This window comes from Eptesicus fuscus, chromosome 8 (assembly GCF_027574615.1).
Source record: "Eptesicus fuscus isolate TK198812 chromosome 8, DD_ASM_mEF_20220401, whole genome shotgun sequence".
NCBI lineage: Eukaryota > Metazoa > Chordata > Mammalia > Chiroptera > Vespertilionidae > Eptesicus > Eptesicus fuscus.
This window is the reverse complement of record NC_072480.1, coordinates 61,039,791-61,065,833: the sequence shown is the minus strand read 5'-3', so window position 1 is coordinate 61,065,833 and position 26,043 is coordinate 61,039,791. Positions and strand designations below refer to the sequence as shown.

Genomic DNA, 26,043 nt, shown 5'->3' with positions numbered 1-26,043 from the left:
GCCAAGGCATTGCTGCATCAAGACCCGGCCCACAAACATGTCTCCTGCACAGTAACTCTTCCTATATGGACAAAGAGGGTCCTCACGGCCAATTGGCCTGGAGGACAATTCCTCCCAGTGACACCAACAACAATCAAGACTTAACTGTACAAAGGAGGACCAAGATGGAGACATAGGGCGGCAGCCTGATCGTTGCCTACCACAACAATATTGAGACTACGACGGGAGAGCAGAGCAGACACCAGCCAGAAAGACCGGGGGGCTGGCTGAGCAGATGCTCTACAACTAGAATAAAAGAGAGGGGTACGCAGGATGATGCTGATGCCGGTGACCCAAAGTCCACACTTTAAGAACTATGGCTCAGGCGACACAATGGTGGCCAGGAACGTGCTCGGCGCAGTTCCCCCGGCGGTCTCCGGCTGAGGGGACGGCTCCACTCGCTGCCGAGCACGGACAGACGAGCCCCTGGGAGACATGGGGTGGGAGACTCCGCGCTTGCTGACCTCCGAGTCCTTCAAGAATCTCAATGCCCCGAAGTGGCCAGGTGCGCACGCTCAGCGACTGGCCACCGTTGCAGACCCAAGGGCCGACGCAGCGACACCGGACCAGCCCACCGCCGGGTACCGGGCACACCGGAGCCTTGCCGAGCCCGCCGCCCAACGAGTTCTGCGGCAGCCGCCCTGGAGCTCTGAGAAAATGACCGAAGGAATTGCTGAGAGGGAATTGACCAACAGGAATTGGGATCAAGAAGACGAAACCCCGCTGAGATCCGAGTCCAGGCGAGCCTGCGAGCCTCTGGGTTCAGATGTGGTCACACACCTCTGGGTCTAGATGAGGCCTCACGCCCCTGGGTTTGGGTGAGGCCACGCGCCCCTGGGTCCAGGTGAAGCTGGATTCCGGGTTCGGGTGAGGCCATGTGCCCCTGGGTCCGGGCGAATCTGAACCCTGGGTCCGGGTGAGGCCGTGGGACCCTGGATCCGGGTAAGGCTGGGTCCCGAGTACGGGTGAGGCCGTGAGCCCCTGGATCCGGGTGAGACCACGCGACCAGGGGTCTGAGAGAGGTAACGCGCCCCTGGGTCCGGGTGGCTTCGTGCACCTAGGTCCAGGTGAGGCCATGTGCCCCTGGGTCTGAGAGAGGCCACGCACCCCTAGGTCCGGGCGAGACCATGTGTCCCTGGATCCGGGTGGGGCCTCGTGCACCTAGGTCCGGGTGGGGCCGCGTGCCCCTGGGTCTGGGGGAGGCCAGGCGTCCCTGGGTCCGGGTGAGACCGTGTGTCCCTGGATCCGGGTGAGGCCTCGTGCGCCTAGGCCCGGGTGAGGCCACGTGCCCCTGGGTCTGGGGGAGGCCAGGCGTCCCTGGGTCCGGGTGAGACCGTGTGTCCCTGGATCCGGGTGAGACCTCGTGCACCTAGGCATGGGTGAGGTCACGTGCCCCGGGGTCTGAGAGGCCAAGCGTCCCTGGGTCCGGGTGAGACCATGTGTCCCTGGATCCGGGTGAGGCCGCATGCACCTAGGCCCGGGTGAGCCCAAGTGGCCCTGGGTCTGGGAGAGGCCAAGCGTCCCTGGGTCCGGGTGAGACCATGTGTCCCAGGATCCGGGTGAGGCCTCGTGCAACTAGGCCCGGGTGAGCCCAAGTGGCCCTGGGTCTGGGAGAGGCCAAGCGTCCCTCGGTCCGGGTGAGACCATGTGTCCCTGGATCCGGGTGGGGCCTCGTGCACCTAGGTCCGGGTGAGCCCAAGTGGCCCTGGGTCTGGGAGAGGCCAAGCATCCCTGGGTCCGGGTGCGACCATGTGTCCCTGGATCCGGATGAGGCCTCGTGCACCTAGGCCCGGGTGAGCCCAAGTGGCCCTGGGTCTGGGAGAGGCCAAGCGTCCCTGGGTCCGGGTGCAACCATGTGTCCCTGGATCCGGGTGAGGCCTCGTGCACCTAGGCCCGGGTGAGCCCAAGTGGCCCTGGTTCTGGGAGAGGCCAAGCGTCCCTGGGTCCGGGTGAGACCATGTGTCCCTGGATCCGGGTGAGGCCGCGTGCACCTAGGCCCGGGTGAGCCCAAGTGGCCCTGGGTCTGGGAGAGGCCAAGCGTCCCTGGGTCCGGGTGAGACCATGTGTCCCAGGATCCGGGTGAGGCCTCGTGCACCTAGGCCCGGGTGAGCCCAAGTGGCCCTGGGTCTGGGAGAGGCCAAGCGTCCCTCGGTCCGGGTGAGACCATGTGTCCCTGGATCCAGGTGAGGCCGCGTGCACCTAGGCCCGGGTGAGCCCAAGTGGCCCTGGGTCTGGGAGAGGCCAAGCGTCCCTGGGTCCGGGTGAGACCATGTGTCCCTGGATCCGGGTGAGGCCGCGTGCACCTAGGCCCGGGTGAGCCCAAGTGGCCCTGGGTCTGGGAGAGGCCAAGCGTCCCTGGGTCCGGGTGAGACCATGTGTCCCAGGATCCGGGTGAGGCCTCGTGCACCTAGGCCCGGGTGAGCCCAAGTGGCCCTGGGTCTGGGAGAGGCCAAGCGTCCCTCGGTCCGGGTGAGACCATGTGTCCCTGGATCCAGGTGAGGCCGCGTGCACCTAGGCCCGGGTGAGCCCAAGTGGCCCTGGGTCTGGGAGAGGCCAAGCGTCCCTGGGTCCGGGTGAGACCATGTGTTCCTGGATCCGGGTGAGGCCGCGTGCACCTAGGCCCGGGTGAGCCCAAGTGGCCCTGGGTCTGGGAGAGGCCAAGCGTCCCTGGGTCCGGGTGAGATCATGTGTCCCTGGATCCGGGTGAGGCCTCGTACACCTAGGCCCGGGTGAGCCCAAGTGGCCCTGGGTCTGGGAGAGGCCAAGCGTCCCTGGGTCCGGGTGCGACCATGTGTCCCTGGATCCGGATGAGGCCTCATGCACCTAGGCCCGGGTGAGGCCACGTGCCCCTGGGTCTGGGAGAGGCCAAGCGTCCCTGGGTACGGGTGAAGCCAGATCCTGGGTCCGGGTGAGGCCGTGCGCCCCTGGATCCATCCGGGTGAGGCTGGGTCCCAGGCCCGGGTGTGACCACGCGCCCCTTGGGTAAGGGTGAGGCCACGTGCCCCTTAGTCTGGGTGACGCCGTGCCCCTGGGTTCGGCCGAGACCAAACCAGAGGGAGTCGGACCTCCATTACCACCATTTGCCCACCATCCAGAGCTGAGGGGTCAGTGCTGACATGTACACATAAGGAACTACTGGACATTGAAATTGGGTCTCAAAAGAACTGTTGGTCCAGGGGGAAGCTCGCTACAGATTGATTCATTTGCCTGTCAGCATAACTATTATTGCTCGTCTCACATTCAGTTCTTATTAGTATATATCTAGTGACATATGATCTCACGCATCTAGGGGAAATGATGAACAACATAGACTGAGGAACAAGAACAGAACCAGAAGCAAGGAGGCATCGATCGGACTATCGGGCCTCAGAGGGAGGATAGGGGAGGGTAGGGGGAGGGTGGGGGGGAGGGGGAGAGTTCAACCAAAGGACCTGTATGCATGCATATAAGCCTATCCAACGGTTAAGTTCAACAGGGGATTGGGGCATGCGTGGGGAGAGGGGTGGGATGGGAATGGGGGGATGAGGACAAATATGTGACACCTTAATCAATAAAGAAATTAAAAAAATAAAATAAAAAATAAAACTTATGAGTTTCTTTCTGGAATTTTCCAGTTAATATTTTTGGACCACAGTTGACCAAAGGTAACTGCAACTTCCGCAGGTAAGTGTGTGTGGGGGGTGGGGGGGAGATTACTATATATATATAAAATATTATGATGTAACTCAGTGAACAATTTCTTCTTCCTTTTGTTCAATCCACAAGCCTTTATCGAGTGCCTACTAGGAGTCAGCCACAGTGGTGGGCCCCAAGGATACAGGATAGATAAGGTCCTGGTCTTTAAGAGGGGAGCTGTTAATGGAGCCAAGCTGTCCTGAATATCTCTGATCTTCGACACAAGAACATCCTTGGAGCACACTGACAGGATCCAAGTCCACTCACGGGCAGTTTTGGCTCCAGCACCACTGTCACCGCCACAAGGCATGGGCACATTTCAGCATTGTGCTTGCCAATTTCTTGGCACAGACTCTTTTAAAGGCTTGTCCTGTCCAGATTCTACTGTGTCATTGAGTGTGTGAGTAAACATCTAAAATTATGCCATTTTTGGTTGGGACAAGAACATGTTGATGTTCCTTAGGCTCATTTTTGGGGTGATAAATGCCAAAGACAAAACTTGAGGTTTTCTAATGTTTTTATTTTATTTTTTTTATTTTTATTTTATTTTTTCTTTCCTTTTCTCTATATGCTTTTAAATAACTACATGCATCTGGAACACAGCAGGAGAATAAATCTAAAATTAAAATTCACTTTAGGTTTAGTTATTAAAATTAAGTTTCAGAAAGCAGAGTCAGAATCTTAGCAAATAGAAGCCTCTCCTGAGATTAAAGGTAAATGTCTTCCAAAGATGTAGCTATGTATTAAATGTATTAGTTTTGAAATATTTTTGAAGCTACCAAATTACTAAAGGTAATTTCCCTCATTGATACCATCATTTTCATTTATTCATTACTGTTCTTTGAAATTTATGACTGTTATTTAATCATGAACTAAGGCACACATTTCAACTAGCAAGAAATCTAAAATCATGGTATCAGATGGCTCCTAGCCATTCCCTGTATGTCAATAAATACCCATAGAGAACCCCCTTTTCTTTAGCAAATGCCATTCTTTTCATCCCCATTCTTATGGCATGACTGATAAGGGAATGGGGAGAGGTGAAAGGGTTGCCAGGTGAGGAGAGAAGGTTTACCCTAGAGGCAGCCAGCATCATTTGAATGTCAGCTTCCAGAATAGCATTTGGTTTCATTCCACCGAAATCCTGGCACCTTTACTTGGGTCATAAAGACATTTAAGGTCATTTAAACCTATCTCCACCCAGATAAGGGTAAGATTCTAAACAGTCAGGAACACAGGAAGCCAGTCAGCCAAGATAATAGATAAGGGGAGAAGAAGGACTAATCTTATGAGCAATTACCTTAGAAGAGCCTTTTACAGCTATAATTCTTTGGTGAACTGCTACTGCCAGGTGGTGAAACCCTGTGATGCTCTCGAATTGAACGTTAGGTTGAAAGATACTTTAAGGAACTCTTGGAGTCCAGCTCTCTCAATTTATGGAGGAGGAAATTTATGAATGAGTTGCAGAGAGTTTCATTGCCAGAGTCAAGGTCTCGCAGCTAGTTAAATGAAAGAGTCAGAACCTGAAGCGCCATCTGCTGAATTGCAACCCAGTGATCTTCCTTTTTGTCGCCTGAGTACATGTCCTAAGTTACTCCTCAATTCATGACACTCTAGCTTTCCTCTAGGAACGCAATTTTGCCCTCATGATGAACTATCTGTCTGACTCATGATTTTGCTCATTCAGTAATGTTTCAAATATATATCCAGAGCTCACTATGTGCCAGGAGCACAAGGAGAGCACAACAGATCAGGCCCCTGTCCTCCAGGTGACCACAACTGAGCTTTAATTTCTACTGATAGCAATGCCTTCTGGATCCAGCGTTCCCTGCCAGAAATCACTGCTTCTCTCCCTATGAGGAATGCTTTACTCTCATGTCCATGAAAACATGCCTATTAACATTGACATGAGAGAAAAAACACACAACAAGCCCTGGCCGGTTTGGTTCAGTGGATAGAGCATCGGCCCTGGGACTGAAGGGTTCTGGGTTTGATTCCAGTCAAAGGACATATCTCGGTTGCAGGCTCAATTCCTGGCCCTAGTCAGGGCACCTGCAGAAGGCAACCAATTTCTCTCATGTCAATGTTTCTCTCTGTGTGTCCCTCCCTCTTTCTTCCACTCTCTCTAAAATCAATGGAAAAATATCCTCAGGTGAAGATTTAAAAAAAAAAAATACTCACACAACAAAATGAGAGATGCAGCTGTTAAAGAGAAAACCACGGGCCCAAAATGCAGTCACTTCTGCCAAAGCCCATGACACCAAACCTAGACTTAATACCTAACTAATTGCATGACCTTCTCCAGGAATGCGATATTAATGCTTCAGTCTGGAATTCTGTGGTCAGTACCAATGAGGTAATCTATCACATGGAGCCTCTCTATCCCTCTCAAAAGAAACCGAGGCAGTCTCCCTGACAAGATCCCACCTCAAAAAAAAGGTACCCTTGCCTGAAATAATCCTTGCTTTTCTTTTGCTAATAACTATTTTTGTCTCACCCAGTTTCTGCCTATAAAAACATTCCATATTGTACAACTTTCCAGGGCTTCTCTTTACTTGCTGGATGGGATGCTACCTGATTCATGAACCACTCAATACAGTCAATTAGATCTTCAAATTTCCTCAACTGAATTTTGTTCTTTAACACAGCCTATAGTGGATATTGCATCTAAAGACAGTGAAGTGCTCTTGAAAATGAGTCAAAAAGTCCCTCCCCCTCCCCCCAAAAAAGAAGCTTCCGCTGCGATGAGGACTGAATTTCAAGTCTCCCTACAGTGCTTTCCTGAAATTGATTCCACAGAACTGCAGCTGGAGGGAGCCTGTGTTTTTCGCAATTACTGTAAATGCTCCTTGTCCAAAGAGGTGCTAGCCTACATCAAATCTTTAAAGTTTAAATGGTGCAGTTACCATTAACCTAAATGAGTCCCTAAAAAACTTTGGTTATAATAGGGCACCTAAGAGGGTTAGCAGAAAGAAGATATGGAGCTGGTAATGAAATTATGTAACCACCAAAGGAAAACACACACACACACACACACACACACACACACACACACAACCCCATAAACCTAGCAGTTTAGAGGAGGCTTAATCTGACCTACGTTTAAGAAGATTCATCTCAAATTGACAAAGGAGGAGTAAATCGTTCATTATTTTATAATGTGATACAACCATTTGCACTCCTCCTTGGCTTCTGAGTTCTTTTCTCAATTTGGAATCATTGTGATGTTGGAGAGCCTGTTGGCATAAAAAGCTTTCCCAACACCCCCATTGCTATGTTTTCGAATAGGAATAAAGGAAACGCCACCAACCATCCCCGTCAGCAATGATTCTCCGTGAATAGGGAATCCAAACTTGTGAGTTCCTGTTTCCTTTGGAAATACGGTTCAGTGTTCCTGATGCTGAAAACAGATTTCTGTAGTAACTATCTTTTTATAAAGATTTCACTCCAGGGTGAAGATAGTGGAGAGGTTATGTCAAATAAAATTTAGCATATTCTAATCAAAGCTTTGTCAGTGGACGAGATTTTTCGATTTACCTCTTATGTGCAGGGTACACACCAGGTATAGAATATGCTATTTTTACTATCAAGAAGCAAAATTAGGGGATAAAATTTTAAGAGTGGAAGATTATGTGGACCACCACAATACATAGTAACAACATTTCTAACTCCATGTTTTCTAAAATGTATTTGGGGAAGTAGCTGTTGAAGTGATACAGAAATCTACCACGTCCTTTGGCCCACTTTGGAGCTAAGGTTGAATGTTTATTTTTCACAATACCTAGTTCTTGTTAGGGAATATAAAATGAAGGGTAATAAGGCAAAACACTTCCTTTCTTTTTTAAAAAAGGTGAACCCAGTAAAGAACAAAGATAAAGACTTACCCACATAACATATGTTTGACCCGCTGGCCACGGTGGGAATGGGCCACGAGGGGACCATGGAGAAAGAACCATCACAGGAGGTTTACAGAATGACAACAGTGTCTCCACACACTCCTCTCCTTTTAATGTCATCCCTTGTACCAACTGTGAAATGTCCCAAAGTAAGTTTAGACATTGGGACAAGAGAGACATCATTGATTCCTAAAATGGGTGCTTAGGAAAGTCCATGTGATTTGACAGCCTGACTGGTGTCCAAGCTCGAACATTTTCATTGACGGTCACTAGAAATCTCCTGGCTTTAACTAAGCTTCTCTCTGTATCCTTTGGCACATACTGTGGACTAATGACCTGAATACTTGACACAAAATTCCCATAAAATATTATGCTTTAGTAACTTCCTAGTTAAAATTTTATTTCATTGTCTTTACGGGGGCCAAGGTACAGTTTTGGCATTGGATTGTGAAAAGTCTATATTTTATAAAATATCAGGGGCAATTTTTAATTTCTTTATTGATTAATCAATATTTGTCCTCATCCCCCCATTCCCATCCCACCCCTCTCCCCACGCATGCCTCAGGGGCAATTTTTAACATAATAATACACCCACAACTTGTGGCAGATGTGTAAATGTATCAAATGGGCAGAAAACGGAGGCAGATAGTGGTTCTTATAATGACATAAAAGCAAATAACTGTTTCCCTGGAGGTGTCCTGAGATATAAAGTACTTTTTTTTAAAGTTCCCTCTTTAAAATACATACACTTGCAATAGAATTTCTAATATGCATAGCCATGAAAGCTTGCCTACATATTTAAAAAATAAAACCAAGTAACAAAAAGGTAAAGCTCACGGGCATTGTCCTTCACTTAGCTACTTTTAAATTCTTCTTGTTCTGCTATTTTATCACTAAACATGGAAAACCCTCTGAAAACAGAATTCTTTTCTCACTTCACACTGTTCGTCTTGTCATATGCTTCCATCACGTTGAATATATATCTGCATATACATATGTATGTATGTATTTCATGTCCAGGTGGCCTGAGGAAGCATAGGATAAATAAGATTTATTATATGAATGATTCCCCCACAAGGCACATTGAAACTAGCTTTTAAAATAAGCCAATCACTTCACCCTTTCCTATGAGTCTATCATTGGCACTAGGTATTTCTAAAAGATCCAGAGAGTTATTCTTAACTCTTCTTTGCCATATACAACACCTGATTTAATTCTTTCAGCCAACATTCATATACCCCATCCATCTTGGGCAAATCATGGCACTTTAATGAAGCACTCAGTCTGTACAGTATACAGCTAGTTCAGAATAGTGGAGAGAAAAGTGGCATTGTCCTTCAACCCCAAACAAAGTTATTCTATTTACCTTGTACTTGGAAGATAGTAAAGTGCGGCCGGCAATGGAAGGAACCCATCGCGTTACCTGCGCAGTTCATCCACAGACCCTGGTAAACCCAGGTGGCAGTTATCACCGATGATGCTCGGGTGGTTACTCTCCACTCATTGGACGTGGTGGCAGCAACGAGAGCTCCAAACCCTCCGACACCAAACACCAGAGCCGAGATCTGTGCCCTGAACATGCCGCCCAGGCTTCTCCCGTGACACTGTCCAGACAGAACACTGGGGGTCTGGCATGCAGCGGGCAAAAAGCACTTGGACAAGAGTTACAGCAAGTTAGGTGGGTAGGTGACCGTATGTCATACTTGGGTGGCCCGAGGAAGTACCAGAATTTAGGATAAAGTCTGATTTACTGACGGCACTTTAGAGATAGCCTTCAGGTGATCTTTCTAATTTGCTACATGGGTATTTTACTAAGATTTTGTAGACAGATTTCAAAGGTTTTGGTTTCACAGATTTTTATTTCCTGGCACCATAGTTAATGCTTAATTTTCTGTTATCCTGAAGCTTAACGAACCATGCAACTACCAGATATTACAAAGTACAAATTATACAGTAACAGTGAAGGCCTTTTTGACCAATTGCTGTAGTCTTCTATGCTTCTGAATCTTGATGTAAATGGAATCATGTGGGTGTTCTTCTGTAATCTATCTATTCCACGCAATATCATGTTTGTGCGATGTATCCCTGTACGGGAATATAACTATTGGTCATTAAATACTAGTAGAACAGCTGCATATAATACCTTACTAAGTGAATCTGTTACAGTTTATCCATTTTCCTGGAGATGAACCTTTATGTTGCGCCCCGCCCCCTCCCCACAGCAATTGGTACAGCTGTAAACCTTCTCGTAAGTTTCTCCTTGTGTACATGTGCACGAGTTTCTCTGAGGTATATCCTGAAAACAGAATTGCTAGGATGCAGGAAATACCTTCAACTTTATAGATCATACTGAACTGCTTTACTAAGTAGTTATAGGAGTTTACCTCCCACTAAACTCCTATAACTACTTAGTAAAGTAGTTCGCCATAGTAGTTCCCTACGCCATAGTACTTGGTACTCTGGTGTAGTCAGAATTTTTTTTTTTTCTTTTGGCCACTCTGATCATAAAAGTATCCCATTATAATGATTGATTTGTGTATTTCTGATGATTAATGAGGTTGAGCATCTTTTGATGTGTTTATTGGCTCATTGTGCTTTTGCCTACAAAGACATTTGAAGCATTTGCTCATTTTGTCCATTGAGTTGCTTGACTTTTTATAATTTGAATGAGTCATCTATGCATTCTTGAGAGTAATCATTTGTTGATTATATTGTTGCAAATATCTTCCCTTAGCTTGTGGTTTGTCTTTATGTAGCCATTTGATAAAGTGTCTTAGTTTTAATGTAGTCAGATTTATCAAGCTTTTACTAAATAATTTGTGCTTTTGGAATCTAAATTAAGAAATTCTCCCTCAGATATCAAAAATAAATTGCAAAAAAAAGGTGGAAATAACTCTTAAAAAGAAAATGCATTGGCCTTTACTCCTATTTCAAAGTTTTAGCTTAAGTTATAAATCATCCAGAATTATTTTTTGTGTGTTTTATGATTTGGTATCTATTTCATTTTTTAATATGGAAACCCAATTTTTAAAATCATTACTGAATATCCCTTGTCTCCCTATTAATCTGCAATGTTACCTCTGTCACATCAGGTATCAATATTTGCATGGTTTGTTTTTGGATTCTCTCCTCTGCTCCATCTACCTGCTTCTCTGTTCTCATGCCAATACAAACTTCTTAATTACTCTAATTTTATAAATATACTAGAGGCCCGGTGCACGAAATTCGTGCACAGAGGGGGGGTTGTCCCTCAGCCCAGCCTGTACCCTCTCCAATATGGGACCCCTTGAGGGATGTCCGACTGCCCATTTAGGCCTGATCCCAGTGGGCAGTCGGATCCCTAAATGGGCAGTCGGACATCCCTCTCACAATCCAGGACTGCTGGCTCCCAACTCTTGCCTGCCTGCTTTCCTGATTGCCCCTAACTGCTTCTGCCTGCCAGCCTGATCACCCCCTAACCACTCTGCTGCCAGGCTGTTTGCCCCCAACTTCCCTCCTCTGCCAGCCTGGTCACCCCTAACTGCCCTCTCCTGCAGGGTTGATCACCTCCAACTGCCCTCCCTTGCAGGCTTGGTCCCTCTCAACTGCCCTCCCTTACAGGCAGAGTGCCTCCCAACTGCCCTCTCCTGCTGGCCATCTTGTGGTGGCCATCTTGTTGTCCACATGGGGGCAGCTATATTGTGTGTTGCAGTGATGATCAATCTGCATATTACTCATTTATTAGATAGGATAGAGGCCTGGTACAGGGGTGGGGGCCAGCTGGTTTGCCCTGAAGGGTGTCCCGGATCAGGTGGCGGTTCCCTTGGGGTGTGGGGCGGCCTGAGCGAGGGGCCTGTGGTGGTTTGCAGGCGGGCCATGCCCCCTGGCAATACAAGTGGAGGCCCTAGTATCTGCAATTTATTTTTCTTCTACAATTGAAACTTTGTAACCTGGAGCAGAGCCAAGCCTGGGGCTCCCTCCGAGGCCGGCAGCCATTTGTGTTGGGGTTATCATTGAAACTTTGTTGCCTTAAGCGGGTGGGCCCGGCCAGGGTGTGGGAAAGCTTTGCTTCCCCTGTTGCCGACAGCAACCCTGGCCTGCTCTCTCAAGCTCCATTCTGCCGCCATTTGTTTGAATTTGTTTACCTTCTATAATTGAAACTTTGTAGCTTGAGTGGAGGCTTAGGCCTGCAACGGCTGGCAGAAAGCTTGGCTTCCTCTGTTACCTAGGAAATCTTGCTCTCTGTGGCTGTAGCCATCTTGGTTTGGGTTAATTTGCATACTCGCTCTGATTGGATGGTGGGTGTGGCTTGTGGGCGTGGCTTGTGGGTGTGTTGGAGGTGTGGTCAATTTGCATATTTGTCTATTATTAGATAGGCTCTTGAGATCTTGTTGGTGTCTCTTACCATGTTCTTGTTTTTTTCAAAAGTGCCTGGGAAATTTTTTAAAGCTATTTGCTGCTCTTTATATATTTTAGAACTAGAGGTCCGGTGCATGGATTAGTGCAATGGTGGGGTCCCTCGGCCTGGCCTGCATCCTCTCGCAATCCAGGACCCCTCAGGGGATGTCGGAGAGCCGGTTTCGGCCCGATCCCCACAGGCCAGGCTGAGGGACCCCACCAGTGCACCATCGGGGCCAGGGAGGGACTACGGGAGGGCTCCAGGAAGTGTCCGGCCCATCGTGCTCAGTCCCAGTCGCCAGACCCCAACAGCAAGCTAACCTACTGGTTGGAGCATCTTCTCCCTGGTGGTCAGTGCGCGTCATAGTGACTGGTCAGATGGTTGAACAAACGGTCGGACACTTGGCCTATTAGGTTTTTATTATATAGGATAAGCTTATCAAGTTACACACATGCATATTTATTGGGATGTTTGTTGGAATTGTATCTACTGATCAATTTGGAAAAAGTGAATAACTTTATAGAGTTAAGTCTTCTTGTTCATGAGAATCATATATCTCTTCATTATTTAACCATTTTTAAAGTTTTCCACTAAAGTTATATACTTTAATACATAAAGGTCTTGTTGCATTTTTGTTAGATTTATTCTTAAATATAAGACTTATTCTAACATCTATTTTATCTAACATATCATTTCCCTAATTTTTCTTATGATATAGTTTTTCTATTCTTAAATTTTTCTGAGTATTTTTTGCATTCCAATTTTTCACTCTATTAAATTGAAAGTTATACATTATTTGTATTGCTTAATGGTTGTTCTAAAAATTTTCATGTATATTTGACTTACATAAAATTAATCATTGTCTTTACTCCCCTAAATAATACAAGAACCTTAAGGCATTTTAATATTAATAACTCTTCTTCTGCTCTATGTTATTATGTTATTTCTGTTGTTTGATTTTTTTAGCCCACAAATTGGATTTTTACCTCCACAAATGTTAGCCCCACACTTATTATTATTACTATACAATGTAATTGTTTACTTTTTTGTTTTGTTTTTCCATTTTGTGTCTCAAACCTTCCTTGTGAGTTTTTCTTCTTAAAGTCTATCCTTGAGAAGTTTCTTTTACAAAAAAAATCCTCACCCGATGATATTTTTATTGATTTGAAAAAGAGAGAAAGAAAAAGGGAGGGAGAGGGAGAGAGAGAGAGAAACATCAATGTGTGAAAGAAATATCAGTTGGTTACCTGTATGTGCCCTGACCCAGGATCCAACCCAAAACATAGGTTTATGCCCTGACCGGAAATTGAACCTGGTACCTTTTGGTGTAATGGATGACGCTCAACCAACTGAGCCACCCAGTCAGATAAAGAAGTTTTTTTAGTGAGGGACTGATGGTAGTTATCTCTCTTTGTTTTTGTTTTTCAGATAATATATTTATTCTGTGCTTGCTTTTGGTAGATAATTTTGTTAGGTATACAGTTGTAAGTAGACAATTACTTTGCCTGTATAATTTCATTTTCATCTGACTTCCTTTGTTGCCACTGAGAAATCAAGAGTCTGATTTGTGCCCTGACGGTTTGGCTCAGTGGATAGAGCATTGGTCTGCAGACCAAAAGATCTCAGGTTTGATTCCAGTCAAGGGCATGTACCTTGGTTGTGGGCACATCCCCAGTGGGAGGTGTGCAGGAGGCAGCTGATCGATGTTTCTCTCTCATTGATGTTTCTAACTCTCTATCTCTCTCCCTCTCTGTAAAAAATCAATTTAAAAAAAAAGAGAGTCTAATTTGCCTTTCTTTTTAGATTAATCTGTGTTTTTTCTTTGGCTGGTTTTAAGATTATTTTTTTGCCCCTGGTTTGGCAATTTCACTGTGCTTTTCTAAGTATGGATTTTTATTTTTACTCCTTTTTCATTATTTACTGGAGTTCTTAAAACTCATGATTCATAGCTATCATTAATTTCGAGAAACTATAAGTTCCCTCCTTTCCTTATATTACCTCTGTCCCTATCCTTTCTTTATCTCCTGTAACTTTGATGAGATCAATTTTTAGTTTGTTCTATGTCTCAACCTCTCCTTACTATTTTTTATCTTTTAATCTCTCCTTGCTGCATTGTTGGAATTTTTTCAGCTGTAGGCTATGATTTATTAATTTTCTCACCAGTTATGTGCAATCTGCTGTTAATCCATTCAGAGTTTCCTACTTTTATTACTATCCTTTTTAATTTCTATAGGTGACATTTTATTATTTTCGAATCTGCTTTCTTCTTTTTTTCTAATCTCTTGTTCATTAGGTATAACTCAAATGACCATTTTATTTTTTTAAATATGTTTTTATTGATTTCAGAGAGGAAGGGAGAGGAGCTAGAGAGATACATCAATGATGAGAGAGAATCATTGATCAGCTGCCTCCTGCATGCCCTGCTGGGGATTGAGGCCGCAACCCCGGGCATATGCCCTGACCGGAATCAAACTGTGACCTCTAGAGCTACGCCAGCAGGACTAGGCTACACTTTTAAGACTCTTCTGTGTTGCTCAGAGCATATCTAATGATTCTAATTCTTTGCTTCTAGCAGTCACAGAGTAGCCCATGGTGAGCATCCACTACAATGTCCCGTGGGTGGGTTTGCCTCCCACTTCCCCACCCCAGCAACACTCCAGGAATATCCAGTGTTTGCTGTCTTATGGACTTGTGAGAATTCCTTTGAGTGCACACCCAGGAAAAAGTTACTGGGTCATAGGGTCTTCATGCCCAGTGCTTAGTTTGCCAAAGTGCTGCCATATTGCTCCTGACAATAGCAGCACTGATCATGAAACTTCCAAATCTTCACCAGACTAATAAATGTAAAGTCATATCATTGCTTTAACTTGCATTTATATGAAATTTTGAATTGGAGCATCTCTTTACATGCTTTTTAACCTTTCAGTTTTTCTTCTTCTAACTTGGCCCATTTTTTGGCCATGGGAGGAGACTTGACTTGGGGTGGCAAACACACAATACAATATACAGATGTAGAATTGTATACTGAAACCTATATAATTAGTTAATAAAATTATGTAACTTTATTACTAATGACACTCCAATAAGTTCAATTAAACAATAAATAAATTTGCCCACTTTTCATTTGGAAATCCTTATTGATTTTTAGGCATTCCTTGCATATTCTAGATATCAGCCCCTTGTCAGTTTTAGGCATTTCAAATATTTTCTCCCAACCTGGCATCTGTTGGTTTGTTTAGAGTGTTCTTTGTGAAACAAACATGTTTAATTTTAATGTAATCAAATTCCCCAATGTTCTGTGCTTTTCAAGTTCTGTTTAAGAAATCCTTCATTAATGTATATGAAGACCAAGATGTCTTCATATACATATACTAGTGGCCCAGTGCACGAAATTCGTGCACGGGAGGGGGTGTCCCTCAGCCCGGCCTGCACCCTCTCCAATCTGAGACCCCTCGGGTGATGTCCGACTGCTGGTTTACAGGGATTGGGCCTAAACCAGCAGTTGGACATCCCTCTCACAATCCGGGACTACTGGCTCCTAACCGCTCACCTGCCTGCCTGCCTGATTGCTCCTAACCACTCTGCCTGCTGGCCTGCTTACCCCCAAATACCCCCCCGCCAGCCTGATCACCCCCAAATGCTCCCCGTGCCAGCATGCTCTCCCCCAACTGCCCCCCCCTGCTGGCCTGCTCGCCCCCACCTGCCCTCCCCACTGGCCTGCTTGCCCCCAACTGCCCCCCTGCTGGCCTGCTTACCCCAAACTTTCCCCCCCCACTGTCCTGCTCACCCCCAACTGACCCCCACACTGACCTGATCACCCCCAATGGCCCCCTCCACCAGCCTGATCACCCACAACTGTCATCCTATCCTGGCCTAATCACCCACAACTGCCCTCCCCTCTTGGCTTCTAACTGCCTCTACCTCAGCCCTGCCACCATGGCTTTGTCCAGAAGAATGTCTGGAAGGACTCCCAGTCTAATTAGCATATTACCCACTTTTTAGTACAGATAGAGGCCTGGTGCATGGGTTGGGGCCAGCTGGTTTGCCCTGAAGGGTATCTCGGATCAGGGTGGGGGTTCCCTTGGGGCATGGGGCAGCCTGGGCGAGGGGCCTGTGGTGGTTTGCAGGCCGGCCAAGCCCCCATGGGGTGAGGGTCCCCCTGGGGGGGGCATGGCCAGCCTGGGTGAGGGGCTGAGGGCTGTTTTCAAGCTGGCCACACCCCCTTCAGGGTGGGGATTCCTGCTGGGGTGTCTGGCCAGCCTGGGTGAGGGGCTGATGGCTGTTTGCAGGCTGGCCATGCCCCCCAGTGGAAACCCTCACCTCATGGGGACATGGCCAGCCTGGGTGAGGGGCTGAGGGCCATTTTCAGGCTGGCCACACCCCCTGGTGACCCAGGCTCCCAGCCCCTCCTTGAGCAGAGGCCAGTGTGGGTTGGAAGCCCCTCCTTGAGCAGAGGCCAGGTTGGGTGAGAAGCCTGGCTTCCTCCATTGCTGGGGGCAACCCAAGCCTCCTGCTCACTCCAGCTCCATGGCCGCTGCCATCTTCATTGGGTTAATTTGCATACTCACTCCTGATTGGCTGGTGGGTGTAGCAGAGTGACAGTCAATTTGCATGTTTCTCTTTTATTAGTGTGTGTGTATAAATATATATATTTATTTATTACATAGAACAAGAAAAATAGGTTTATTTGTGTTAAGCTTGTTAATTTGTGCAGTTATTCAGTGTCTGGTAAGTTAATGTTCAAGAAAAAATATTTATTTTTATTAAAATGTTCTATTATTTTATTTTAACAATTACTCATTTATTTCAGCCCTTAGTATTCAGCATGTCTCTACGTTTCTATGAAAATTGAAGCTTTTGTTTTTTTGTGGCCCACATAAACTTCAACCTTGTTAGCCTTTGAGTTTGACATGCTTGTTTTAGAGTAAGTTTATCAATTCTTCACATCATAGTGCAATAAAATTTTAGTGTTTTTAGGCATCCATGAGATAAAGAAAGGAGACTATGCAAATGGAAAGAAAGTAAACCTCTAGACATAGGCTTTCATTTATCAGCCTTGAATTACCTTTAAAAACTATTATCTTGCCGTAGCTGGTTTGGCTCAGTGGATAGAGCGTCAGTCTGTGGCAGAAGGGTCCTGGGTTCTATTCTAGTCAAGGGCACATGCCTGGGTTGTGGGCTCCATCCCCAGTAGGGGGCGTGCAGGAGGCAGCTGATCAGATTCTCTTTCATCATTGATGTTTTTCTCTCTCTCTCTCCCTTCCTCTCTGCAATCAATAAAAATATATTTTTTCTTTTTTTAATATATTTTATTGATTTTTTACAGAGAGGAAGAGAGAAGGATAGAGTTAGAAACATCGATCAGCTGCCTCTTGCACACCCCCTACTGGGGATGTGCCCGCAACCAAGGTACATGCCCTTGACCGGAATCGAACCTGGAACCCTTGAGTCCGCAGGCCGACGCTCTATCCACTGAGCCAATCCGGTTTCGGCAATAAAAATATTTTTTAATTATTCTCTTGATTATGTTTGGACTTAGGTAAAAATTAATCTCTTAAACCCTTTTTGGTAAGGAATCACAGACATCAGATATTCTTTTTTAATTGAATTTATTGGGTAACATTGGTTCACAAAACCATACAACTTTCAAGTGCACAACTTGATAAAACATCTGCACACTGCATCTGCACCCATGATCCTACGCAAAGTCTGATTGAGAAATAGTGAGTTGTTGATACTGGATAAATGAGGCGGCTAAAGAGGTATTTTCCATGTTCCTACAACTCCCTTAGGGAAAATAGGCATTAATGATACTATATTGTTTATTCAGTGTCACTGAAAGTTATCTAAACACAGGAGGATGTATTGCTATCCCATGTCTATTTCTCTGATATTATACTAATGTAACCACAGCCATGATTACAGTTTTACTGCAGGAAATTATAAAATGGATTGCCTTGCCAAATGTGTTTTCACTTTGGCACACTCATTTTAAAGTGGCTTTCAAAGCAAATATAATGAACTCATTATAGTCGGTAAATTGAATAGAGGTCTCCTAAAGCAATCAGTGCTGGGAAAAATTAACAAAGCAACCTAATCCAGGATTGTAGTGGGATTTTTTAAAAATGCTGTTGACTTATTTGTCACTTATTCAACAAATAATATGATGCATGATACTATACACATAGCAAAAGTTCAGATTTATGACTTGGACTGGATTTTCCAGAAAGCCATTGTGTACACCCAGTTCTTACTCCTACGTTGAAATCGGTCAATTGCCACCATGACTAATGAATCAAATTGCTTGATTTGGTTTTTACCCAGGATGGAAAGCTTCATGTCTTTCTACTTATGAGCAAACAAAATTAGAAGTAGTTGTTCCAAGCACACTTGTTTGCCATAAAGTCAGGCAAGAGCCTTCATTAGGTCCAGATAAGTGTGAACTGTACTGGTTCTCTTGATGTTTGATGTTGCCAAAATCTGCCCTGAAACTCGGTACAGAGACCCTTTGGGTACATTCCTCCTGAGCATCCCCAGGAGGGTAGATGGAAGCCTGGAGCTAAGATGACATTTCAGACTTCCATCCCCAACCCGGAGCATTAACATAATCACCCTCATCTGCAGAGGAGGCGTAACATTACACAGCAACCAGCCTTAGCTTCAGCTCCTAACTGAGCTGCAACACAGACAGGATCAAACACAGCAGGGAGGAGTACATAACACGATCATAAACACTCCAACCCGGTCCTCGTGCTCGTGCAATGCACGGTTTCTTCTTATTGTGAAATACAGCTCACACAGGAGAGTGTCTACAGCATAACATACCACAGTACTGTGCGTGGGAAACACGCTTACAAGGGAACGCTGGCTGTCCTCAGAGAACTACTTTGCTCTAAACCTCGTTAATGGCCTGACCATTTGTATTTAGCATTTGCCTCCTAATTCCAAGTCTATTTCCAAATTGTCCTTTTTCATGGACATCAATTATCTGGCCCAGGTGTCAGATATTGATTCTGTATATGGGTGTGGGATCAACTTTTTTTTCCTAGCACACTTCAGACCCTTTTCCTTCTTCTTCTTCTTTTTTTTTTAAATATTTGGTTATTGCATTTATTTTATTTTTATTGATTTCAGAGAGGAAGGGAGAGGGAGAGAGAGATAGGAACATCAATGATGAGAGAGAATCATTGATCGGCTGCCTCCTGCATGCCCCCTACTGGGGATCGAGCCCGCAACCCAGGCATGTGCCCTTGGCCAGAATCAAACCTGGAACCCTTCATTCCGCAGGCTGACGCTCTATCCACTGAGCCAAACCGGCTAGGTCCCCTTTTCCTTCTTTATTGTCATTGGTTAACACATCATTGGACCTTATTTGTTTCAGGCTGACTCCCCAACTCACCCCAGTAGGACAGAAGCCTAGAGAGATGACTCCAGAACCCTATGTGTTGTCTACATCTACCTGGACAGGTGGAGAGATGAGGTGAGTTATGGTGCGTGTTGGTGTCAGGTTGCCAGCTCACAGAAAACCTCCCTTACTTTCCTTGAGAAACTCGCTGACTTCTTTAGGAAGATTAAAGATCTTTCAAAGCACATGTTTATGCGAGTTCAATATTTCGTACCACACTCAGCAGCTCCTTCTGAAAGGAAGCCTATCTCTGGCTTACTTGTCAAAAACCTCATCCTCTCTCCACATATCTTCCTGTATTAATATGGATTTCACTAAATACTAGACAGGATTTTTGATGATAATTTCATAACCATATCTTCCTTTGGTGCTGGAACTGCCTTTTTAAAAATTACTTTGTATCCCTCACCGGTTTGGCTCAGTGGATAGAGTGTTGGCCTGCGGACTCAAGGGTCCCAGGTTCAATTCCGGTCAAGGGCTTGTACCTTGGTTGCGGGCACATCCCCAGTAGGGGGTGTGTAGGAGGCAGCTGATCGATGTTTCTAACTCATCGATGTTTCTAACTCTCTCTCTCTCCTTTCCTCTCTGTAAAAAATCAGTAAAATATATATTTTTAAAAAATTACTTTGTAGTGATTGAAAGCTCAATCTCTCTCTTTCAAAAACCACCTAACAGCTTTCTGGTGCCTGGACTCCTCACATCGATGGCTGAGCCCAGAAGCGCTTGATGTTTAACTGGTGAGGCTCCTCTGTTGGCTGGGCACCTGGCACACAGCGAGTCCAGGATGAGCGCTGCAGGCACCCCAGGAACTATGTGAAACGTAACAGGGTTCCCACAGGTGCTGTCCACCAACAACTGGGTATGATGTCTATTACAGCCTGGGAGCGGTTGTGATTTTTAAACTGCTACCTCGGAAGCCCAGAACATTTTTCTTTTATAAAACTTGCCAGATGTGAAGCAGGACCCGTATGAGCCCAGGCTGTGATTTTTAAAAATTGATTTCAGAGAGGAAGGAAGAGGGAGAGAGAGATAGAAACATCAATGATGGGAGAGAATCATTGATCAGCTGCTTCCTGCACGCCCCACACTGGGGATCGATCCTGAAACCAGGGCATGTGCCCTGACCAGGGATCGAACCATAACCTCCTGGTTCACAGGTTGACGCTCAACCACTGAGCCACACTAGCCGGGCTAGGTTGTGATTTTTTAGTTTTCTGGGTTTGCAACCTCACTATGGCCTTTTCCTTACCCTTATAGGAACACCAAAGACTTAAACTCTTCCTGTAGGTGGCTCCTCCCCAACTCCCTTTTCTCCTTCCCCCCAAGCCCAAGAAGGGGCTGCTCTCATCTGCAGGTTAGTGTGGATTAGGTCTGTGCGTGCTCCTCCCAGAGATGAATGTTTTTCAGCTCAGGGACTAAAGGTTGAAAGCTGCATCCCACTTACCTCCATCACTTAAAAGTGTTTTGCTAAGTAAATGCAGCTTCAAGATAGTCCCCTAGCATCTTTTCCAAGAAATTGTCTCTTAGTCCATCCTACATAGAAATTCTGGTGCCCCAGTAACTTAGCCTTAGGTACTTGTGTAGAAAGTAGGATGTGTTGTTAGCCTCTAAGAGCATCTCTGAGGCAAGAGACCCTAGGGGCCACGGAACAGAAAGACTCAAGATCCAAAAGGGGCACAGGCATAGGACAGGGTGTAAGGGGAATATAAGGACCACACTGCCTGAATCATGACAAGTTCTCTCTGTCTCTCTCCTGCATCAGCCTCCTGGCAGCACCATGTGTGGACCAGTGCTGCAACTCAAGCGAGGGGGAACCAACAGCAGGCAAACACACCACCTGTTCTATCAGAGAGACACGGGATCATGAACACCTGGTCACAGCTGCAGCTTGCAGGAGCCTGCTGAGCTGCTCTGTGCTTTCTCTCCCTTTTCTTGGGCAGAGCACACGATAGCACTTATGAGTTTCATGCATCCTGCCTATTTTTCTTGTCTTCTCTAGCAAAATTGACTCTTGCCAAATGATACAGCAAGCATGCATTATATTACTCAACAGGCGGGCTTTGGTCTCCATCAAAGCAATTCCCAGCATTCACAATCAGGTAGCAGAGGTTTGGGGAGAAAAAGGGGGCCTTCGTATTGTCCTGAATTCATCCCAGGCAGGAGTGTCAATCATAACTTGCACAGAGGAGTCACGGAACACTATCAGATGTGCAAGTAAGGATGAGCAATATGTAACGAGGTTTTGACATTACATTTGACATTTATTGATTTAATTGAATGTGGGATATCAGGAGGTCTGTTTTCACAATGCTATATACTTCTGAAATGGTTGTACTGTGTCTTGAATAATACTGAAAAAGAGACATCAGTGCTGCATTAATAATAAAATGCTCCTCGTACCTGGCCAGTGTGGCTCATTGGTTGAGCGTCGGTGTGCAAAAGGCAGCCAATCAATGAGTCTCCCTCATCATTAATGTTTCTATATCTCTCCCTCTCCCTTCCTCTCTAAAATCAATAAAAATATTTCTAAAAAATAAATTAAAAATTCTCCTTGCAATTCCTTCCGGTTCCTGCGATCCTTCCCTTTTCTATTTCTATAGGCATTGGCTCGTGCACTTCTTGTTCCTGCCACTGGTCAGTTAAAACAGAAACATGAACTTCTTTAAGCAGATGTGAATTAATGTTACTCTGTTTAAACAAAAACAAACCAAACAAAACAGAGAGCTCTGTTGTCATCCAAAATAGAGCACTGGTGTGTCCCAAATGGCATGTCTACCCCTACCATTGCCTAATTTGGCCACGAGATGGCACCCTGCACCAGTAAGACACTATGGCTGCTTCAGAGTCAGGCTGGTCTGCAAACTTGGGTTGGCTGCAGGTAGGTCAGGTGGAGGGGTGGTGACTCCAAGAAGGGATATGAACATAATGATGAATCCAAGGAAGTGAGTAAAGGTTGAGAACAGAGAGGTATGCAGAGTAGTGGTTAAGAATATAGACTTTGGGGTTGAATAGCTTACTTTCCAATCCCAGCTCTACCTCCTTCCCAGCCCTATACTCTTTAGCTTTCCTATTGAGAAAGTAAGAGGACTTGCTCAGGATAGGCGTATTTTTTGTTTGTTTGTTTGTTTGTTTGTTTAATATATTTTTATTGATTTCAGAAGAACGGAGAAGGAGAGATAGAAACATGAATGATGAGAGAGAATCATTAATCCTGTGTGCCTCACACTGGGGATCCAGCCTGCAACCCGGGCTTGTGCCCTGATGGGGAATCAAACCATGACTTCCTGGTCAACTCTCAACCACTGAGCCACACCGACCAGGCATGTTTAGACCTTTTGGTAGGAAATAAATGGAATGATACTGTTCAGCACCAAGTACAGCACCCTGAACTCACTAAGCACACAGTTCTCATTGGGGGCCCAGAACATGGTAGAAATTCAAGACTATATTGTGTTTGTTGAATGGGGAACCACCAGTGAGACTTGATATACACAAAAGACTTAAACTCAGTTATCTCTTTTAGTTCTCATTTTGTATAAAAGGGAAATGAAAGCCTAATCCATCAAACTGATTTATCCATAGCCAGTTCATAAAGCCCCTGAAATGTATGTATCCCCCTCCTCTCTCTCTTCTCTTCTCTTCTCTTCTCTTCTCTTCTCTTCTCTTCTCTCCTCTCCTCTTCTCTCCTCTTCTCTCCTCTCCCCTCCCCTCCCCTCCTCTCCTCTCTTCTTCTTCTTCTTCTTCTTCTTCTTCTTCTTCTTCTTCTTCTTCTTCTTCTTCTTCTTCTTCTTCTTCTCTCTCTCTCTCTCTCTCTCTCTCTCTCTCTCTCTCTCTCCCTTTTTCTCTCTCTCTTCTTTCTCCTCTCTCTCTCTCCTTTTCTCTCCCATCTGTCAGCAACACTATCAACAACACTGCTGGAGGAAATATTGCCAAGATGAGGTTCTCCTTCCCCAGGAGCAACCCCGAATTGCTGAAGGCTGGGTTTTGCTCCCCTCTCCCCCGTCAACATGCCACACTGATTAGTCTCTTATTAAAGAGAATGGGGAGTTGCTTGAGGGGCAGAGTTTCAGGTTATCAGTTTAATGATTTATTTATTATGAAGAAGAGGAAGGAAAAGAAAGTTCATGAGTCATGCCTGGCACGACACCACTTCTCTTTCTTGGTTTTTGTTTTATATAGAGAGAGAGGAAGAGAGAGGGAGAGAGATAGAAACATCAGTGATGAGAGAGAATCATTGATTGGCTGCCTCCTTCATACCCCCTACTGGGGATCGAGCCCACAACCCTGAGCATGTGCCCTTGACCGGAATCAAACCGGGGACCCTGAGTCCACAGGCCAACGCTCTTTCCACTGAGCCAAACCGGCTGGGGCTCTTTCTTGTTTTTATTTCTTTACATATGTACACAACAGCAAAGAAATTATTGGCTTCACAGCCAATTATTCTCTTCTCATTTAGAGATTCGTTTCTCATTTTAACATTCATTTAAAAATATTTTTGTTTACCATTCACAATTGAACAGTATTGTAGGCTGTGATAATAATCAGAAGTACACACCCATAAGGAAAACTAATTGTAGCTATAAGTTGCTTGACATTCTGAGATGTCATTTATTTTGAATGAGGGCTGTGATTGAGGAATGATATTACATTCCTTCAAAAATAAAAAGGTACCAATTTTTATACTTCAAGATACTTACTCAACTGTAAGTACTGCAGTGCTGGCTAGGGTGCTTGACACTCTTTGCTGGTGGAGGCAACAGAAAAGTGGTATCAAATTACAGTAATTTATGTAGGAAGGAAAAGAAATCGTTCCCTCCTACATGCACCACCATCTCCAAGGGTATTCTGGGTTTTGTTCGAAGATTACCTGAACGTCAGAGCACAAGTGGACAGCAAGAACTCTATTCTCTAGTCTGCCCTTGGGCCTGGATGCTAGCTACCTGAAGCCAGAATCCCAAGTCCCCTGCTGGGTCAGGGTGGGCCCCCCAAATCACCTGGGAAAGCCCTAAACTACTTCCTCTCCCTTCCAGTCCAGTGCACCCAAAATTCTCCCTCTTAAAGAGTTTGTCCAATGAAAACCATGCCTGTAATACATGCTGTGTCTATGTGTCTTTCTGGGTGTATGTGTGCTCAAAATATGTTTTAAAGGAGCTTAAGTAGGGATTGTTGAATGAAGCACAACTCTATTTAATCCTTCCTTCCTTCAAATTCCAAATTGTAAGCTCTTCAAATTCTGGCCAAAACAAATCTCTTGGGATTTTTAAAACCCTCTATAACTGATAGTCACGCAAGCCTTTAAAAAACAAAACAAAATAGCTGAAACTGGTTTGGCTCAGTGGATAGAGCATCGGCTTGCAGACTGAATGGTCTCAGGTTCGATTCTGGTCAAGGGCATGTACCTTGGTTGTGGGCACATCCCCAGTAGGGGGTGTGCAGGAGGCAGCTGATTGATGTTTCTAACTATCCCTCTCCCTTCCTCTCTGTAAAAAATCAATAAAATTTATTTTTTAAAAAGAATTTTAAAAATTAAAAACAAAACAAAACAAAAAACATGTTTCTTCTTTAAAAAATTTTTTTTCATTGATTTCAGAGAGGAAGGGAAAGGGAGAAATAGAAACATCAATGATGAGAGAGAATCATTTATTGGCTGCCTCCTGCAGGACCCCTACTGGGGATTGAGCCTTCCACCCAGGGCTTGGGCCCTTACTGGAATCCAACCGTGATCTCCTGGTTCATACGTCGACATTCAACCACTGAGCCATGCCAGCTGGGTGAGCAAGCCTTTTTTGAGGAGGCTGATGTAGTTCTGTAGCCTGACTATGTGGTGTCAATAGAGAGAGAAAAAAATCAAGAAGTTGCTTGGTGATAGAAACTTGGATTTGACACTGGATGAGGGAAGACAGTGTCAGTAACAATTACAATGTTTTGGGACTGCATATTGGGCATGTTGCAGTGCCACCTTCTCATAAGAGGAAGAAAGGCAGAGAACACATTTTGGAGGGGAGATCAAAGACAAAATGTGGACAAGAAGTCTGAAATGCCTGTGTTATATCCCAGGGGACAGGTCATATGCTCAACTGGATATAAATGTGCAGAGCTTAGGGTGCTAGGGGCAAAAATAGAATACTGGGGACTAGCTATAGTTATATATAAGAAATATATATATATATATATATATATATATATATATATATATGTATGTATATATATACATATTATATAAGAAACATAAATCATGCTCTGTTAACAGTGATTGTTTTTTCTGATTAAAGAAAGCACATTCTAACCGGGCTGGGAGTTGTGTGCCCCTGGACCTGGGAGTCAACCTAGGAATTGGACAATTCTCATTCAAGAACTGCCTATTAGCATGGAAAGATTAACAATCTTGTTGCCCAAACAATGGAGTCCCACCCGCATTGCCTATATCCATTATACCCATTCTTATTCCTTTTTAAATATGCTATTTGTTCCAGGATCGACACCCAAACAACTGAGCCACAATGACCAACCAGGCCCCATTCTTATTCCTTTTGCCACTTCCCCATGCCTACAATACTCATTTTGCACACCCATTCTTATTCTTTCTGCCTACTTCCCCATGTAATCTTTGTCCTACCCAATATAAGAAACTGGCTTATGGGGAAGTGCAG

The 26,043-nt window shown here is 45.1% G+C and overlaps 1 protein-coding gene across 2 annotated transcripts in view; it reads right to left on the bottom strand.

The window, feature by feature from the left end:
• The window catches only part of CLDN10 (claudin 10), a 117,783-nt gene extending 108,593 nt beyond the window's left edge, over positions 1-9,190 (bottom strand). Inside the window, exon 1 of one of the 2 annotated variants that reach the window (XM_008143995.3) lies at positions 8,977-9,190. In XM_008143995.3, coding sequence (XP_008142217.1) covers positions 8,977-9,190 — 214 coding nt within the window. The remainder of the gene's footprint in view (positions 1-8,976) is intronic. The other variant, XM_054720250.1, reaches the window with a different exon arrangement.
• Positions 9,191-26,043: the final 16,853 nt, after the last annotated feature.